The sequence below is a fragment of the Artemia franciscana genome, chromosome 20 (assembly GCF_032884065.1).
Source record: "Artemia franciscana chromosome 20, ASM3288406v1, whole genome shotgun sequence".
NCBI classification, from domain to species: Eukaryota; Metazoa; Arthropoda; class Branchiopoda; order Anostraca; family Artemiidae; genus Artemia; species Artemia franciscana.
In genome coordinates, this window is record NC_088882.1 from 7,746,196 (window position 1) to 7,765,795 (window position 19,600).

The 19,600-nt window shown below is 36.5% G+C and overlaps 1 protein-coding gene across 2 annotated transcripts in view; it reads left to right on the top strand.

The window, feature by feature from the left end:
• LOC136040391 (transmembrane protein 184B-like) overlaps positions 1-19,600 on the top strand; it is a 103,053-nt gene that overhangs the window by 37,481 nt on the left and 45,972 nt on the right. For both annotated transcript variants that reach the window (XM_065724664.1, XM_065724665.1), the window contains exon 5: positions 13,145-13,314. In XM_065724664.1, coding sequence (XP_065580736.1) covers positions 13,145-13,314 — 170 coding nt within the window. The remainder of the gene's footprint in view (positions 1-13,144; positions 13,315-19,600) is intronic.

The following is a 19,600-nucleotide window of genomic DNA, read 5'->3' on the forward strand; positions in this document are numbered from 1 at the left end:
TCACTTTCTTTACATTTATTTTTTTTTCGTATTATATATCACTCAAATAATTCCGATACATGCATATCATCCTCTCTATGAAACATAAAACATTTTCACTAACATTCCTACCTGCGTTTCTAAACTCTTCCTTAAGACGCCATCACTGACTTCAACATGAGCTAAGAGCTCATATGGCACTTGGGACGAGGTCGGAAGAGCCAAGAGCTCATGTGGTATGAGCTCTAGCAAAATTCTAGGAGTCAATAGATTGATTCAAAAGGAAAAATCAAAGGCTTAATGCCGGTCAGGATTTAAAATAAGAGCTCTGAGTCACGAGGTCCTTCTAAATATCAAAATTCATTAAGGTCCGATCACCCACTCGTAACTTAAAGATACCTCAATTTTTCTGATTTTTCCTCTCCCTTCAGCCCCCCAGATGGTCGAATCGGGGATAACGACTATATCAAGTCAATTTGTGCAGCTCCCTGACACGCCTACCAATTTTCATCGTCCTAGCACGTCCAGAAGCACCAAACTCGAAAAAGCACTGAACCCAACCACCAAACTCCACCAAAGAGAGCGGATCCAGTCCGGTTACGTCAATCACGTATCTACGACATTTATAAGCGTTTTCCAAGATTTCCGGTTTCCCCCTCCAACTTTCCCAATGTCAAAAGTTCTGGTCGGGATTTGAAATAAGAGCTCTGAGACATAATATTCTTCCAAACTTCAAATTTCATTACAATCCGATCACTCCTTCGTAAGTTAAAAATACCTCATTTTTTCTAATTTTCTGAATTAACCCCCCCCCCTATAACCCTCTCCCCCCCAAACAGAGCAGATCTGTTCCGGTTATGTCAATCAAGTATCTAGGACTACTGCATATTTTTCCCACCAAGTTTCATCCCGATCACACAGGGGCATATACAGGGGCATATACTACTATGACTGATACCCTGCATAATTTAGTCAATCCCAGGGATGAATCCGGCGATAAATTTCGGAGGGGGATGAATATTTTGACTGAAGGATGGTAGTACTGTTTAAAAAGAAAAAAGAAAGTTTTAAGAATATAAGGTACATTCTTTGTCGAGACAATACTAAATATGTAATTATAAAATGAAATCAAGCCGCCTTCTTTTGTTTGGGTTAGTATCTCCCTCGCTCTTTACGCTAAAGCTTTTAATTGTTTTAAAAAGTAGAATTGTGGCAAAGAGTCAAACTTTAGCGTAAAGAGCGAGGTATTGCGGATAACTCATTTCATACCTCATTTCATCGAGGTATAACTCATTTCATATAGGGAGTAATTTCTGTTCGTTTTAAGTTTTAATGTCGCTCCTTACTTTCAGCTAAAAAAATTAGTTTTTTTTTATTTAATTTCTGAACGTTTTTGAATTAATGCATGTTTGGTTTTGGCTCTCCGCACATAAATTATTAAAATGAAATTTGTATATTAATTCTTTTTTTGGCTAAATGGCTTTCTCTTAGTTTTGATCAGACGATTTTGAGAAATAAGGGGTGGAGAAGGAGGCCTAGTTGCCCTCCAATTTTTCGGTTACTTAAAAAGGCAACTAGAAATTTTAATTTTTAACGAACGTTTTTATTAGTAAAAAATATACGTAACTTAAGAATTAACTTACGTAACAAACTTTCATAACCTTATATTTTTATTATGTATACGAGGGGGTTTGTACCCTCGTTAATACCTCGCTCTTTACACTAAATCGTAAGTTTTGTCCCAGTTCTTTAAGAATGACCCCTGAATCAGAAAGGCCGTAGAATAAATAGTTGAAATTACTAAAAATACTTTAGCATAAAGAGCAAGGTATTTATCTCCTCCTAAATACCTTGCGCTTTATGCTAAAGTATTTTTAGAACCCCTCATATGCGTAATAATCTCTGTTCGTTTTAAGTTCCAATGCTACTTCTTCCTTTCATTTGAGAAAACCTTTTCATGTTTATTTTTCATTGTTTTCTTATAGTAATGCTAGAGAATCCTGCGCCCTTGTCATTGAATTTTTCTTCCCCCATGACAGATTCCTCCAAGGAAAGATCCTCCAACATAGCCCCCTCTCCTCAGCCCCACCACAAACAAAATAAAATCCCCATGATCTGTACACTTCCCAATAACCATTACTATATGTAAACACTGGTCAAAGTTTGTAACTTGCAGCCCCTCCCCCAGGGATTGTGGGGGAGTAAGTCATCCCCAAAGACATAGTTATTATGGTTTTCGACTATGCTGAACAAAATGGCTATCTCAAAATTTTGATCCGTTGACTTTGGGAAAAAATGAGCATGGGAGGGGGCCTAGATGCCCTCCAATTTTTTTGGTCACTTAAAAAGGGCACTAGAACTTTTCATTTCCGTTAGAATGAGCCCTCTTGCGACATTCTAGGACCACTTGGTCGATACGATGACCCCTGGAAAAAAAAAAAAATAAAAAAAAAAAAAAAAAAAAAAAAAAAAAAAAAATAAATAAACATGCACCCATGATTTGTCTTCGGGCAAAAAATACAAAATTCCACATTTTTCTAGATAGGAGCTTGAAACTTCTTCAGTAGGGTTCTCTGATACGCTGAATCTGATGGTGTCATTTTCGTTAAGATCCTACGACTTTTAGGGGATGTTTTCCCTTATTTTCCTAAATAAGGCAAATTTTATCAGGCTCGTAACTTTTGATGGGTAAGACTAAACTTGATGAAACTTATATATTTAAAATCAGCATTAAAATGCGATTCTTTTGATGTAGCTATTGATATCAAAATTCAATTTTTTAGAGTTTTGGTTACTATTGAGCCGGGTCGCTCCTTACTACAGTTCGTTACCACGAACTGTTTGATGATTGCTTTTAACTGCTCCGCCCGTCTAGTCTCAAAAATATTGTTTAATCTTATTCTTTTTGTCCCTGTGATAAGATTACGTTCTTGAACAATTTGTTGGAAAAATTACTCAACATTAGGTGAAATTACAAAGAAATTAATTACTTCTTTAAAAGTTCATAGACAATTTCTTATAATAGGTATTTCGCACAAATCACACAGGGCTAAGTTTAAGAAGTGACTTGCACAGTGAACATAAACTGCATGGGGGGAAATTTCACGGAGTATAGCAACACAATCTTGAAACTGGCCGCACATAGACGAAGCTCCATCAAAATCTTGCCCCCTTAACTATTTTAATTGCTTCCCATTCCAACCAAGGTTCGTGGTTCGTCACACATCACACAATGTGAAGATCGTCACACATCACCTACTTGTTGAGCATACATTACTCGATATAAATTGGTCTAAAACTATAATAAATCTGGTTAGCTCTTAAGACAGTTCTGTTTTAAATTTTATTTTATAAAATGAATAAATAACTCAGTTCTTATTATCATCAAGAATGGATTTACAGTCCTTTCGTATTACTCAAGATCTATAATAATCTTGGCCCTACCGGACAAATTTCCCCATTTTTTTTTTTTTTTGGGGGGGGGGAGGATGTATCCCTGTTAATCCCCCCTAGATTCGCTCCTGGTAAATCCTAGTCTTAGCAACGAGCAATTAGCATTCTAATATTGCTCGTTCCCTACCTAAAACGACTTAGTAGCTTCCTTATTGATCATAAGCCCTATCCCTGCCTTTGCACCCCACCATTCTTGCCTGAATAAATTAATCCTATGTTACCTAACTTCACCCATTTTTTCCCACCCCTGAGATATGAGTATCTGAAACTCCTGATAAGTCTAGTTCGAAGCGTCGGAACTCTTCTGTCAAAATGTTGATACGATAAGTAAGTAAGACGGCACTAGACCCTTAAGGTCCAAACCGGCGGTGCTAATCTCCGCTTCATGGCCCTTCAGCCAGGAATTGCAATAGGGGGCTGGGGGCCAACCGTCCTGTGCTTTCACACACCTTTCCTGCTTACCTTCCCCAGATTTATCCAGGTACCCGATAAACCTAAAAAAAAATAAGACTTGTCCTTTCCTTTTCGGGCTTGACGATATAATACTGACATCATGAACATACATTATCTCTTTCTTTCAAAAAGGGTACAGTTCTGAGGCGATGAAATTGTCCATTTCCTGCATTATACTGTGCCTTTTAGTTCAAGAGTCAATAGTTGAAACGAATAAGGCTGATTATTTCCTTATGCCATGTTTTATTAGGTACGTCAAAACGGAATTCATTATCTTGATTAATGATGGGTATTATTATGGTTGATGATGATCTCTAGTTTGATTTTCGTCACTTATTATCGCCTGATCTATCCTTATAGTTGCTACATTTATGGTTGAAGCGCTTCCTGTTAAATTATTGAAACATTTTTTTTTCAAAAATGCTTGTTTAATTATAATTAATTTCAATAGATTAAATTGAACTACAACTACTTTCAGTAAAGATTTTTTACTTCGCCTACGTTAATTTTGAAAATAAATTCCAAACTATTTTGGTTGGGAAAATTAACATTGAGAAAATTACCAAGTTGTTGGTTAACTTCATAAAAAGAATGATGTTATACATTTAAGTTAAGACTAGATGTGAAAAAGACTAGCTATTTCTTTATCCAAGATGGTGGTCAGATACGACCGTTAAGGTTTCGGTAAAAGTTGGTAAGCAACTAGGTGAAATTTTATTACTTCGTTGACGTTAATTTTGAAAATAAACTCCAAACTATTGAAAAATAAAATGTTGAAAAAATGTTGAATCTCTGGTTAAATTCTTTAAAAAATGGTTGTTATACATGCAAGTTAAAGGTCAATGTATCAAAGACTGATTATTTCATTACCGAAATATTAGTCAGATACGGCGGCTGGAATTTGGTTAAAAAATTTGGTAAAAAAATGGTAAAAATTAGTAAAAAGATTTTGAAAAGTCTAAACTATTTTGATGGAAAAAACTGATTTTTTGAACAATTTGATGCTTGAGTTGAATTCGTAAAAAAAATGTACCTACTTTTAAGTTGAAATGTAAAAAAGACTGACTTTATTCAAGATATTAGTCAGATGAAGCAGATAATATTTTAGTAAAACATATTTTAGTAAAAATTGGTAACAAATTAATAAAAAAATAGTAAACTTTTTTAATTATTTACATTAATTTTTTAAAAATGTGTGGATAGAAAAAACTAATATTAACGAAATTTTGATGTTTGGGGTAGATTCTTTAAAAAATTGATTTTTATACATTTAAGTTATTCAAGATATTAAATAAAAAAAACAAGTTTTTTTTTAGTTGCAAGTAAGGAGCGGCATTGAAACTTTAAACTAATAGAAATTATTCGTATATGAAAGGGGTTGCCCCCTCCTCAACGCCTCGCTCTTTACGCTTAAGCTTTCTTTTGTTTTAAAAAGTGGAACTGTGACAAAGAGTGAAACTTAACAAAGGGTAAAAATGGATATATTTGAACTTAGATTTCCATCAGGGCACTGCTCGGCATAGAGAGATACTTCTGCTTCCTTTTGCTTCGGTCCCTGGCACCAATTTGTGCTTTGCTTGGTCTGATGTTTGCCATCGCCAGGAACTCGGACAGGCCGACGGACTACCGTTTTTTCGGTCGGCCGCAAGGTCATTTCCACCCGGCTTTCGTAAGGTCAAGTCGAAGATCGTCTTTGCGGGTAAGTGCTGAGGCATTCAAAGTAGGTATCTGAACTATCGTAAGGTACAGTCGGCTGCTTGGGTTGAAAATAAGACTGCTTAGTGTGATACAGATGTCGTTGTTCACAAAGTCAAACCATCGTATACCTTCGATCCTTCTCAGGCTCTCCGACTGGAATACATCGATTGCCTTTAGTCTTGTGGCTGATTTATGCGATATCTTAGCTCTGTAAAGCATAATTGAACCGACGAAGGCGTTGAAAATTCGCGGTTTAGTTGAACGACTATTATTTGCTTTTCTGCCAAAGGTGACGACTCAACCTGCCCATAGCAGAAGACGCTTTGGATATCTTCACTTTCTTCTTGGAGAGAAACGAGCCATCCGAAGAAATTGTGGATCCCGAGTAAGTGACATTTTGGACAGATTTGATGCTAGTGAAGACAGCTTCTGGGCTAACTGGAGAAATGGATCTATAGCCATAGTTTTAATTTTATTTCAGTTTATCTGCAGATCTACTTTTGTAGTCTATTTTCGTAGGATTGGGAGTGCTTCCAGCTAATGAACCATGGAGTCTGTTCGAATGGCCAAGCCGTCAGAAAATCAGCATCTCAAGTGACACGATCTTTGAACTTGAGCCCAAAGCTGAGATGTCAAGTGGTCTTTGTCATAATGTTTTGCACACCTTGCCGTACTTCTGTAGTAATTTGGAAGAACGGGATGCGCCGGCTGGTTGACTTGGACGTAGCTCTTCCATCCATGGTGCTGAGCTTTGAAGAGTCCGCAGTATTTCTCAAAGAGGCCGGTCGATTCTCCGCTCTTTCTCTCCGCGAAAGAGCTTCTTGGTTCACTGAGTCGAACGTTGTAAAGGAGTCAACAAAGGCAAGAAAGCTTTTTGTTGAATTCCTGTCATTTTTTTCCTTGCCTGTTAAATCGTGAAAATGTGCTCAGTAGTTGAAGGACCCGACATAAAACAAGCTTGTTCCTGTTGTCAAAATCTGATAGTAGTATTCTCACATGGATCCAGCAGATCGGTTGTGAAAAGGTTTTTTTTGGGGGGGACTGACAAAAAGAGTCAATAGAGTAAAAAAACAACAACAGCAACAAAATAAAAACAAACAAACCAAAATCCCGCCTCAAAACAAAATTTAATGTACATATTTTTCTAGATTGCATATTCACATCAGTTCTGTAAAATTAATTTAATGAAAAAAAAACAACTTTTTTCAACTGAAAGTAAGGAGCAACATTAAAACTTAAAACGAGCAGAAATTATTCCGTATATGAGGGGGGGGGGTGTCCCCTCCTCAACACCTCGCTCTTCGCGCTAAAGTTTTTTTTTGTACTTTCAAAAATGCTTCTTATTATTCTGATTAAACGACCCTTGTGTTTCAGGAGTCATTCTTAAAGAATCGGGACAAGGTTCAAGCTTTTGAGTAAAAAACGAGGTGTTTGGGAGGGGACAATCCTCTTTATATGCGTAACAATCTCTGTTCGTTTTAAGTTTTAATGTTACTCCTTACTGTCATTTAAAAAAAAATGTTTTTGGATTTTTGATCGTTTTTTGAATAATGCCAGGAAATCCAGCTCCATCTCCATAGACAAATCCCCCCCACGGAAATAGCTTCAAGACATTTCAATCCTGGTAAAAATTTTCCCCGGACAAGTACCCTTAACATCTCCACGCGTAAAATTGAGTCGGTAAAGAGAAAGCAGGACCTATAAAAAGAATTTCCTATAGGAATTTGGAAAATTATCCCAGTGTAAAGCTTCCCCTGGAAATTTCACCCCCTGGAAACTTCCCTCCAAATAAAAACTCCAGGTAGAAAATCTCCCCAGCAAAAAATTTCCCCCCCCCCTCCCGAAAAATGCATGCATACTTCCTAATATCAAATAGTATATGTATACAATGGTCCAATTTTATAAAATAATGATTTTTCACCAGGGGCTGTGGGGATTCATGTCATCTCCAAAGCCATAATTATTTGGCCTTTCAACTATGCTGAACAAAATGGTTATCTCAAAATGTTGATCAGAAGGTTTTGTGAAAAAGGTGTGTCTGAGGGGGCCTAGCTCAAATTTTTTTGATCACTTAACAAGGGCGCAGGAACTTTTAATTTCCGTTCGAACGAGCTTAATCACCCCTGAAAAAGCTTCCCCTGGAAATTTCACCCCCTGGAAACTTCCCTCCAAATGAAAACTCCAGGTAGAAAATCTCCCCAGCAAAAAATGTCCCCCCCTCCCGAAAAATGCATGCATACTTCCTAATAACAAATAGTATGTGTATACAATGGTCCAATTTTATAAAATAATGACTTTTCACCAGGGGCTGTGGGGATTCATGTCATCTCCAAAGCCATAATTATTTGGCCTTTCAACTATGCTGAACAAAATGGTTATCTCAAAATGTTGATCAGAAGATTTTGTGAAAAAGGTGTGTCTGAGGGGGCCTAGCTCAAATTTTTTTGGTCACTTAACAAGGGCGCAGCAACTTTTAATTTCCGTTCGAACGAGCTTAATCACCCCTGAAAAAAAAGAAACATGCATTTTAATCTTTCTTCTGGCAAAAAATACAAAATTCCACGATTGGCAGATGCTTGTGTGATTTTTAAGTCAATTCTTTGACTTTTAGGAGGTATGTCTCCCCTTTTTCAAAAAGTAGGCAAATTTTTGAAGGCTAAATAGCCATTGATGGGTAATACTAGAGTTAATGAAACTTATATATTTGGAATTAGCACAATAAGTCAATTCTTTTGATATATCTATTGGTATCAAAATTCTATTTTCTTTAATTTTGATTTCTATTGAGCCGCGTCGCTCCTTACCTACAATTTGTTACCAAGAATTGTTCATAAGTTGGTGGTTGTAAATAGTGGGACCAATTCTTTTCGAATTTTTTAAACTACAAAGTTTAGACAAAATCCTTTATTCTTCTTGTGGTAATTATGGTCATTATAGTAATGATAGTTTAAGTAACACTTTTTTTTGACTCGTCACTTAATAGTTGTCATTACTTAATGTTTTTGTTCATTTTTCATGTTAAACACATTTATGGTTAGAGAACTTCCTGTTGAATTATTTTAAGATTTTTAATGCTTGTGGTGAAGTCTATAACGCCTTGTACAATGCTTATGAAAGGTCTAAAAATAGATTAAAAAAAAAAAAAAAAAAAAAAAAATGAAGCATGAATTTGAATTATTCATTTGTTAAAATCTTTAAAGTAATTAGAGCATCAAAACAAAACATTATTCTCCCCTGGACCCTTGTTAGGTCTATTCATATCTGAAAACATGACTTTTCTAGTTTTTTTTTTCTTCTATTTGTTTCAAATTAGGACATTTTTAGGGCGGTGTCGCGTTTACGTCAGTGTAGCTTCGTTGAACCGTGAAAATAAATAAGGAAAACTAATCAGTTAAATTTGACAACGCTGGCCTTCTGTAAAAATTCAAGCATAATATTGATTTCCTAAAACAACTACACTTTTAGAGGAAAAGTAAACCTATCTAAGCTGTTTTTTCGTAGCCTATCGTAGCTTATTTTTTGCCGATTTTCCAGCCGTTTTTTTTTTTTTTTAATTAGCGCCTGCTACTATCAAAAACTGCAAAACTGTATATGGAGGTATTTTACTTTAAAATTTGAATTCTCCATTTTCCCTAATTTTCAAGAAATATATATCTGTGTGAGTTTTTCATCAAACAGTCTGAAATCATTTTCACTGTCCTTGGTACTCCAATAACTGATGTTCCTTTTTGCTCTTTTAATTACTAATGGGATGATGTTTGCTAGTTTGAATTACCATTTATTTAATATTAATTGTATAGTGTAATGTAAAGCCAAGTAAGCTAGAAGAAGACTAATTTCATTTTTTTGGCTTTTTAAAAATTTTATGCTTTATATTTTTGTGTTTTTATGGCACTTGGTATTAACCAAGTGACATATAGCAATCGCAAATTCTGTCGGTCTGTCGGTCCCGATTTTGCTACTTTAGGCACTTCTAGGTAAGCTAGGACAATGAAATTTGGCAGGCGTATCAGGGACCGGACCAGATTAAAGTAGAAATAGTCGTTTTCCCGATTTGACTCTCTGGGAGTAGTGGGGGCCCGTTAATTCGAAAAAAATAGAAAAAATGTAAGTATTTTTAACTTACGAACGGTTGATCAGATCTTAATGAAATTTGATGTTTGAAAGGATATCGTGCGTCAGAGCTGTTATTTTAAATCCCGACCGGATCTGGTGACATTGGGGGGGAGGGGGAATCCTAAAATCTTGGAAAACACTTAGAGTGGAGGGATCGGGATGAAACTTGGTGAGAAAAATAAGCACAAGTCCTATATATATGATTGACATAACCGGAACGGATCCGCTCTTTGGGATATTTGGGGTGTGGGGGGGTTGATTCTGAAAAATTAGAAAAAAACGAGGTATTCTTAACTTACGAACGGGTGATCAGATCTCAATGAAATTTGATATTTAGAAGGATATCGTGTCTCAAATCTCTTATTTTAAATCCCGACCGGATGTGGTGACATTGGGGGGAGTTTTTGGGGGGGGGCCTAAAATCATGGAAAGTGCTTAGATTGGAGGGATCGGGATCAAAACTTGGTGGGAAAAATAATCAGAAGTCTTAGATACGTGATTTACATAATTGGAACGGATCCGCTCTATCGGGGTGAGGGTAATTCTGAAAAATTAGAAAGATGACGTATTTTTAACTTACGAAGGAGTGATCGAATCTTCATGAAGCTTCATATTTAGAAGCCCTCGTAACTCAGATCTCTTATTTTAAATCTCAACCGGATCCAGCGTCATTGGGGGGGGGGGGGCGGAAATCTCAGAAAATACTGAAAGCGGAGAGATCAGGGTGAAACTGGATGGGAAGAATAAAAACCTGTCTAAGATACGTGACTGACATAACCGGACCGGATCTGCTCTCTTTGGTGGAGTTGGGGGGGGGGTAATTTGGAAAAATGAGGTATTTGTAACTTACGAAAGGGTGACCAGATCTTAATGAAACTTGATACTTAGAAGGATCTTGTGCTTTAAAGCTCTAATTTTAAATTCGGACCAGATCCTGTGATATTAGGGGGGAGTTGGAGGGAGAAACCGGAATTCTTGGAAAACGTGAAAATTGGGGTATTTTTATCTTACGAATAGGTGATCGGATCTTAATGAAACTTGATATTTAGAAGGAATTCATGTCTCAGAGCTCTTATTTCAAATCCCGACCAGATCTTTTGACATTGGGGGGAGTTGGGGATTGGAGGAATCGGGATGAAGCTGGGTGGATAGAATAAGCAAATGTCCTTGATACGTGATTGACGTAACCGTACTGGATTCGCTCTCTTTGGGGGAGTTGGGGAGAGGCGTTCAGTGATTTGGCGAGTTTGGTGCTTCTGGACGTGCTAGGACGACGAAAATTGGTAGGCGTGTCAGGGACCTGCACAAATTGACTTGATAAAGTCGTTTTCCCAGATTTGACCATCTGGGGGGCTAAAGGGAGAGAAAAAATTAGAAAAAATGAGGTATTTATACTTACGCATGGGTGATCACATCTTAATAAATTTTGAAATTTAGAAGGACATCGTGACTCAGAGCTCTTATTTTAAATCCTGACCGGCATTAAGCCTCTGATTTTCCTTTTAGATCAATCTATTTGTTCTTAGAATTTTGTTAGAACTCATACCTTATGAGATCTTGGCTCTTAGCTCTTCTTGCCTCGTCACAAGTGCCAAAATGAGCTCTTAGCTCTTGTTATATATTTGCTTTCAATTTTCGAAAGCCAGGTATACCACAATAAGAACAGTTATAGTTATTTTTGGCATTAAAAAAAATTGGCCTTGTCTCATTCCTGAGTTGTTTTTTTTTTGGGGGGGGGGGTTGTATTTGTCAAAGTTTAGGATGGGGCAAATTTGTCAGATTTTTCAATTAAAACATCAAGAAAGGACTTTTCGATGAAAATATTTCTCAAAAAGGTATTGCTCGGAATCTGAGAGGAAGTGGTACAAAAAGTTCCCGGAGGTAAATGCCTCCTGCCCCACAATTGACGGCACTGATTAAATTATTTTCGTGTATAATAGTTCTACTATACTTGTTTTGCCCCAAATGATTTTAAGCTGAAAATCCTTAAATCGTAAAATCTGTCGTCTTAAAGTATATTTTTCCCGAAATCCTTGTAATCATTGATTGGAAATGTTTCAAGATTAAGTTTCGATTAATGAATTAATATAAAGCAAACCATGCCAAGAAAGTGTTCTGGGGGGCTTGGGGGCTACCTTCTCCCTGAAGTCCTAAATTGTTGCCAGTTTCTGAAAACTTCTTATTCAAGTTAAAAAAAACACTTTAAAAAACTCGTGTGTGCATGCCTGCACAAAGTACACTTAATAGAGTTACCACTTTTGTTTAAACGTACGTTTAAGGTTTCAATTCCGCGTCTCGTTCGTGTCTTTTCCCCTATTGTTAATATCTTTTTTTTCAATGTTCACTCTGGTTACCTGGTCACCAGGTAACCAGGTCAAGGAAGTGTTCAGTGGGGCAGGGGGGCTACCTTCTCCCTGAAGTCCTAAGTTGTTGCCGATTTCTGAAGACTTCTTATTCAAATTATGAAAAAATCCCCCCTCTTTAAAAATTCGTGTGTTTATGCCTGCACAAAGTACACTTAATGAAGTTACCGTTTTGTTTAAACGTACTTTTAAGGTTTCAGTTCTGTGTGTCGTCCATGTCTTTTCTGCTATTGTTAATATCTTTTTTTTCAGTGGTCACTCTGGTTACCTGGTCACCAGGTCAAGAAAGTGTTCAGGGGGGCTAGGGGTTCCTTTTTCCCTGAAGTCCTAAGCTATTGCCGATTCCTGAAGACTTCTTATTCAAATTAAAAAAATATCCCTTCCCCCCTCGAAAAAATTCGTCTGTGCATGCCTGCACAAAGTACACTTAATGAAGTTACCGTTTTTGTTTAAACGTACGTTTAAGGTTTCAGTTCTGCGTCTCGTCCATGTCTTTTCTGCTATTGTTAATATCTTTTTTTTGCCAGTATTCACTCTGGTTACCTGGTCACTAGGTTACCAGGTCAAGATAGTGTTCAGGGGGGCTACCTTCTCCCTGAAGTCCTAAGTTGTTGCCGATTTCTGAAGACTTCTTATTCAAATTATAAGCCCCCCCCCTTAAAAAACTCGTGTGTGTATGCCTGCACAAAGTGCACTTAATAAAGTTACCGTTTTTGTTTAAACGTACGTTTAAGGTTTCAGTTCTGTGTTTCGTCCATGTCTTTTCTGCTATTGTTAATATCTTTTTTTAGTGTTCACTCTGGTTACCTGGTCACCAGGCTACCAGGTCAATAAAGTATTCAGGGGGGCTAGGGGCTACCTTCTCCCTGAAGTCCTAAGCTGTTGCCGATTTCTGAAGACTTCTCATTTAAATTATAAAAAAATCCCCCCCCCCTTTAAGAAAACTCATGTGTGTATGCCTGCACAAAGTACACTTAATGAAGTTACTGTTTTTGTTTAAACGTACGTTTAAGGTTTCAGTTCCGCGTCTCGTCCGTGTCTTTTCTGCTATTGTTTAATATCTAATTTTTTTTATCTTTCAGTGTTCACTCTGGTTACCTGTATGTTACGATTATCTACAATATATCCATCACACTAGCTCTCTATGCATTGTTTCTCTTTTATTTTGCCACCAAAGAAATGCTTAGTCCTTTTGAACCGGTGCTCAAGTTTGCTACAATCAAGGCGCTTATCTTTCTTTCATTCTGGCAAGGTAAGGCGTCCTGTCACGAAATCTTTTTTCATGAAAGCGACATAAAAACGGAATATAGCCTATATGTTTTAGACCCTTAATAATCACTAGATAATATATATCTACCTAGCAGGTATGAATATAGTTTTGACTTTGAATAATGCTAGTGGAAACTGCGTTCTTTTAAAATTTACTATTGTAAAGTATGCAAACTGAAGATTTTGAAGATTCGCATTTTCTTTATAAACATCATCGCCATCAATTTTTTACCTGCCCAAAGTAGAAGCCATCAGTGACCCACTTGCCAGCAGCCACAGAATGTGCTGAAGACTTAACGTTTGGCAAAAAAAAAGATTAGAAAGACTTAGCCTTCTTCTAATAGATAACACGCCGGTAAGGTTGTGTTAGGTAAAAACGTAGCTTGGCGTTAATAGATACATTAGAGAGTTTTCTGACATCAAAATAGCGCACAATAAGATAACGTTTAACATTAAAAACAATATTTGATGCTACTAGTAACGTACAACGTCAAAAAAAGAAAACGCTACCAAAATAGTAGCGTCGAAAATAGTGTCTTTCAAAAATACAATTTTCTTGAGCGTGTTTGCTCGCATCTGTTAGAAAATTTGAACGCATACAGATATATATATATAAACGAGGAATAATCGTGTATATCTGTATGTATGTATGTATGTATTTTTCTGGAAAACGGCTCCATATTTTTTTCGGGAAAATTGGCTTCCTAGAAAATTTGGGCCTAAAAAACGATCTAGATGGATCAGAAGTTTGATAAAATTCGTTAAGAGTCTTAATTTTAGAAAAAAATTATATGAGTGATGTCATTTTTATATACATCAGTATGGCAATTACGTTGCCACAGTTGTCACACTTATGTGGAAAAATCGAAGATTTTCGTGTACGGAGAAGTTTATATTAAATTGCATAAAGAGCAAAAAATTGGTAATTGAAAAATATTTGCATATATTTTGACAAGGGATGGCAACAATTCAAAAACCTTAAAAAAAAAAGTTTGAAGCTTAGTAGAAATTGGTGTTAGAAATCGGAAATGGGGTAAAAATCAAATATCTTTGAATAGAATCTAGTATAAAAACACATTAAATATTTGTATATATTTAAACAAGGGATTACAACAAATCAAAAATCTTAAAAAAGAAAACAAAAAGTTTGAATCTTAGTAGAAACCTTAGTTAGAAATTGGAAATCAAATATCTTTGAATAGAAACAGTTAAAAAAGAATTGAGCGCCGCCTATTTGAGCGCAACTAGCAATATAATTTCAGTAGGAAGGCCCAAAAAACGAAAATTTGCCTTTATTACAAATGATGATTCTCTATTCTGACAAGGGATCACAACAATTTGAAAACCTTAAAAAAGAAAACCAAAAATTTGAAGCATAGTACATATCGTTATTAGAAATCGGACTAGCTTTAAAAATTAAATATTTTTGAACAGACACAGTATGAAAAGACATTTGCGTAAAGAGCATAAACTGGCAATTGCCAAAATATTATTATTTATTTTAATAAGGGATTGTAACAATTCAAATTCATAAAAAAGAAAACAAAAAGTTTGAATCTTGGTAAGGCCAGAATCGCTAAAGTTATTATGTAAACTGCAAAAATTGTTACGGTGCCTGAGCAATAATTTTAATGTTTTAATTCAAACTAGAAAAAATACCTGAAATTTAAAATTAGTTTTTTTTTTGTCAGATAAAATCCACTCGCCACGTCATATAGCTTACACGTTTGAGCGCAACCAGTTATATAATGTCAGAAGGAAAGCCAAAAGACGAAAATTTGTAATTATTACAAATGATGATTCGATATTTTAACAAAGGATTGCAACAATTCAAAAACCTTAAAAAAGAAAACCAAAATTTGAAGTTTAGTACATATCGTTGTTAGAAATTGGACTAGCTTCATTACTCAAATATTTTTGAAAAGACTTTAGGATGAAAAGACAGTAAATTGCGTAAAGAGCAAAAAATGGGAACTGCAGAAATATTTGTATATATTTTAACAAGGTATTATAACAATTCAAAAACCTTAAAAAAGAAAACCAATAGTTTGAAGCTTAGTAGAAATCTTTGTTAAAAGTTGTACTTCCTTTAATAATCAAATATATTTTTTTCAAGTTTTTTTTCAAGTTTTCATTTTATTTTATCATTCAGAAATAAATAAATAAAATACAACACTTTCGTGCTGGGGAAAATATATGAGGGTTTGTATTCGCGTGAAAGTCCACATATCTACTTACCTATAATAAGAAATCCAATCTCTCCTACCCATTAATATACAACTCTCCCTCCCCCTTTCGTTCCTCCCAACCCCACCTTACCTCCCTGCCCACTTTTACCTCCCTAGCCCACGCTTACCTCCCTAGCCCACGCTTACCTCCCTAGCCCACGCTTACCTCCCTAGCCCCACCCTTACCTCCCGAACGCACCCTTCCTCCCCTAATCACCCTACCACCCATAATAAATTAATATCCATATTTGAACTGACACTTCATGAAAAGAAGTTTATGAAAAGTATTTGTGTGTATTTTAACAAGGGATTTCGGTGTGCTCGTTTAACCTTAACGGGACTAAAGACAAAGTGCCAAGTCTGGAGGAAAAGTTAAGCCGTTTTGATGTCCTTCTCCTGCAAGAACACTTGCTTCCTGCCTGCAGCGAGAACTTTTTACGAAGGAATCGTGATCACATTGTGTTTAGTACCAATGCTAGAAGGACTCGGGGTAGGCCTTCTGGTGGCCTCGCGTGTTATATCAGACGGAATTTTGCAGATTTATCACCGGTGTGCTACCACTCATCTGAGCATTTTCTAGCTGTAAGAATTGGTGACTCTGTCTTAATTAATGCTTACCTGCCGCATGATAAAAAGTCGGTACAGTCGTTCTCGAGTTTTGCCAAGTCTTGTGATAAGCTACAAGGTCTAATTAGTGGAATTGAATCTCTTGGGTATTCATGGCTTCTTGCTGGTGATCTAAATTGCAACATTCACATATCATCCAGTCGATCTGAGACCCTATTAAATGCTCTACCAGCCGTGCATAGGACTATATATAAAGATTGCAGCTTCTCATATATCCATAATAGTGGAGCAGTTTCTGATTTGGGCCATTGTGTGTGTTCGCCCCTTCTTCATACCTCTGATGTTCATGTCGATGATGAGGAAAGAGACTATGACCATCTCCCTCTTAATTTAGATCTATCTGTTAGCTCTACAATCAGCTCCAATGCTCCTGCTAAGCCTAAAAAATGGATTTGCAAACGTGATTGGGATAATGCAAATTGGTCACTCTATTTTTCGACTCTCGCTATTCTGCTATCCACTATTTCGGTGCCTTATCATCTTCTTGGTGCTGTTTTTTTTTTAAGTGATGCTCGTGGTAAGTTAAACTCTTACTACAGAAATATCGTTTCTTCAATTAAACAAGCTGAAGCAATAGCTGTTCCGTTGACTCGCGTGCAACTTAACACCCGTAAAACCTTCTGGAAGTGTGATCCGGAATTTTAGAAAGTGAAGAACCAAGCCAAGTTTTGGTTGAAAATGTGGATTTCTTGCGGTAGACCTTCAAGTGGTCAAGTTTTTAGCATCAAACAGAGAACAAAATCAGTTTATAAGCGTCATCTTCGTGCAGTTCGGTTTTCGGGTGCTGAATTTCCGACAAATGGTTTACAGTGGCAAAATGTTCTGAATGTGCCGAAACTCGAAGAATCTTCTTCTAGTGATATTATTCCAAGATTGTCGTGGATTAAACATTATACGCGCATCTTTTCCGCTATTAATTATGATGTTCATAGCCGTTTTACTAACCTGTTGTAGCACAGTGGATCGATGTTCTTCCTTGGGAATATGGGGCCCAGGGTTCGATCCCCGCCGCAGCAAGGTTGGGCGACAAGCTTGCTACTTGTCCCTGTAAAAAACACCCGGCAACTGAAACGTCGATTCGACGCCCTATGCGCCAGCAATGGCTCTGGAGGATCTTTATCCTTTTTTTATAGCCGTTTTACTGCTTTATTGGCGAAGGTTCTTCCTAATAGTGTGAGCCAAAGACATTTTATGCCTGTTGATAAAGCTAATATTGTGAAATCTCTTCGACGGTTAAAGTCAAAGTCTTGTGACCTTGATGGTATTTGTGCCGCTCATCTTGATCCGAGGTCAGCTGAACTTCATTTTTATGTGGAAGTGTCACTACTATATTAAAGAAAGGAAAAGATCTAAATTCGTACAGGCCGATTACCGTCGCCTGTACTTTAAGTAAATTATTTGAGTATGTTCTACTCCCACATATCGATGAATTTGTTAATTATGAGGCTAACCAGTTCGGCTTCCGGTCAGGTCTGAGCTGTCAACATGCTCATCATGTTTTAGCGCAGCTTATTAAGGAAGCCACTGGGAATAGTCATAGTCTTTATTTTTGCACCCTTGATATATCTAGAGCATTCGATAGTGTTTGCCAAGCTCAGGCTTGGTATGCTCTTAGTCAGCTTGGTGTGAATGCGTCTGTGATTCTGGTTTTGAAGTTTTGGTATTCAAATTCTTATTTAAGATTAAAGTCAGGAAATGGTGATTTTTTCGGACATATACCAGTCAAGTGTGGAGTGAGACAGGGAGGAGTTCTCTCTCCTCGTATCTTTAATGCTTCTATTGAAAATGTTTTGTCTGGTATACGTAGTTCTTGTTTTATAGGATTCACAGACGTATCATACTTAGCTTTTGCTGATGACTTGCTTCTTATTAGCCGAACTGAGACCGGTTTAGTGAGACCGGTTAGATCCGGTTAGAGACCGGTTAGATCCGGTTAGAGACCGGTTAGATCCGGTTAGAGACCGGTTAGATTTACTGAGACCGGTTAGATCCGTTGCTGATTCATTTGCAAGAATTGGATTATTGCTAAATGTAGATAAATGTGAATTTCTTATATTTAATGGGGTTAGTTCGTCTCATCCTTTGGATTGCATTTCTTTTTCCGTACCATAAGTTACTTCTTTTCGATGGCTTGGGATTTCTGTTTGCAATTCTCTAAGTTCTTTTCGTTTTCAGATGATTAGGGATATTCAATTTAAGCTTAAACTGGGGTATTCTAAAATTATTGGAAATCATAGACATTTCCGGCGACAAGCACTTACAAAGCTTTACTCGAGTTTCTGCGACCATTCTGTGTTATTTTGGGCTTTTTTTTTATGCTTTCGAATAAAGGTGACGTAAAGAGGGTCAAGACGGATTATTATCGGTATTTAAAGCTCCTACTTTATTTACCAGATCATTTCGGAACCGAAGGTTAATTAGTAAATATCAGGCAACGGATATTGTTCTTTCAGTGGAAAAACTAAGTTCAAATTTAATTGATGAAGCTGTCTTGGTCCTAACAATCATCTTATCCGCCTCTTTTGCTAAATTGTTATATTTTTTTTTCTTATATTTGTGTTATTTGTTTTTTTTTTGTGTTCTTTGTGTTATTTGTTTTTCTCCTTGTACTCCACTTTTTCCCTCGTGTAAGTGGGTAAGAAATAAATTATTATTATTATTATTATTATTATTATTATTATTACAACAATTCAAAAACCTATCGTCGATTAGAAGACAAGCGACAATGAAAACCCATATATAGAAGCCTGCCGCGTGCCGAGTAACGGGGCCAGGTGATTGGTAATTGCGAAAATATTTGTATTTATTTTAAAAAGAGATTATAACAATTTAAAACCTTAATAAAGAAAACCGAAATTTTGAAGCTTAGTAGATATCATTGTTGGAAATCGGACTTGCTTTTTGAATTCAATATCTTTGAGGAGATCAGTTAAAACCTGTAGCGTTATAGCAACTGTAGCGTTGGTTTGACGCCTTTATACCCATTAATAGCTAATGAAGATTTTTAATATCCTGCTTCAGCACTGATTCCCCAGTCACTTCCTCACTAACCTTCGCATCACCCCCTAACCTCAACCGTTTGTTTCTACCTCAACCGCAGCCAATTTTTTACTCTGGCAAGGTAAGGTGTCCTATCACGAATATCTTTTTTCATGAAAGCGACATAAAAACGGAATATGGGGTCAAAAACAACGGAATAGACCCTTAATAATCTCTAGATAATATATATCTACCAACAGGTATGAATATAGCTTTGACTTTGAATAATGCTAGTGGTTTTCGCAAGATTCGCATTTTCTTTTAAACATCATCGCCATCTATTTTTTACTAGCCCAAAGTAGAAGCCATCAGTGACCCACTAGCCAGCAGCCACAGAAAGTGTCTGTTTCAGTTCAGTTTAGTTTAGTGTAATTT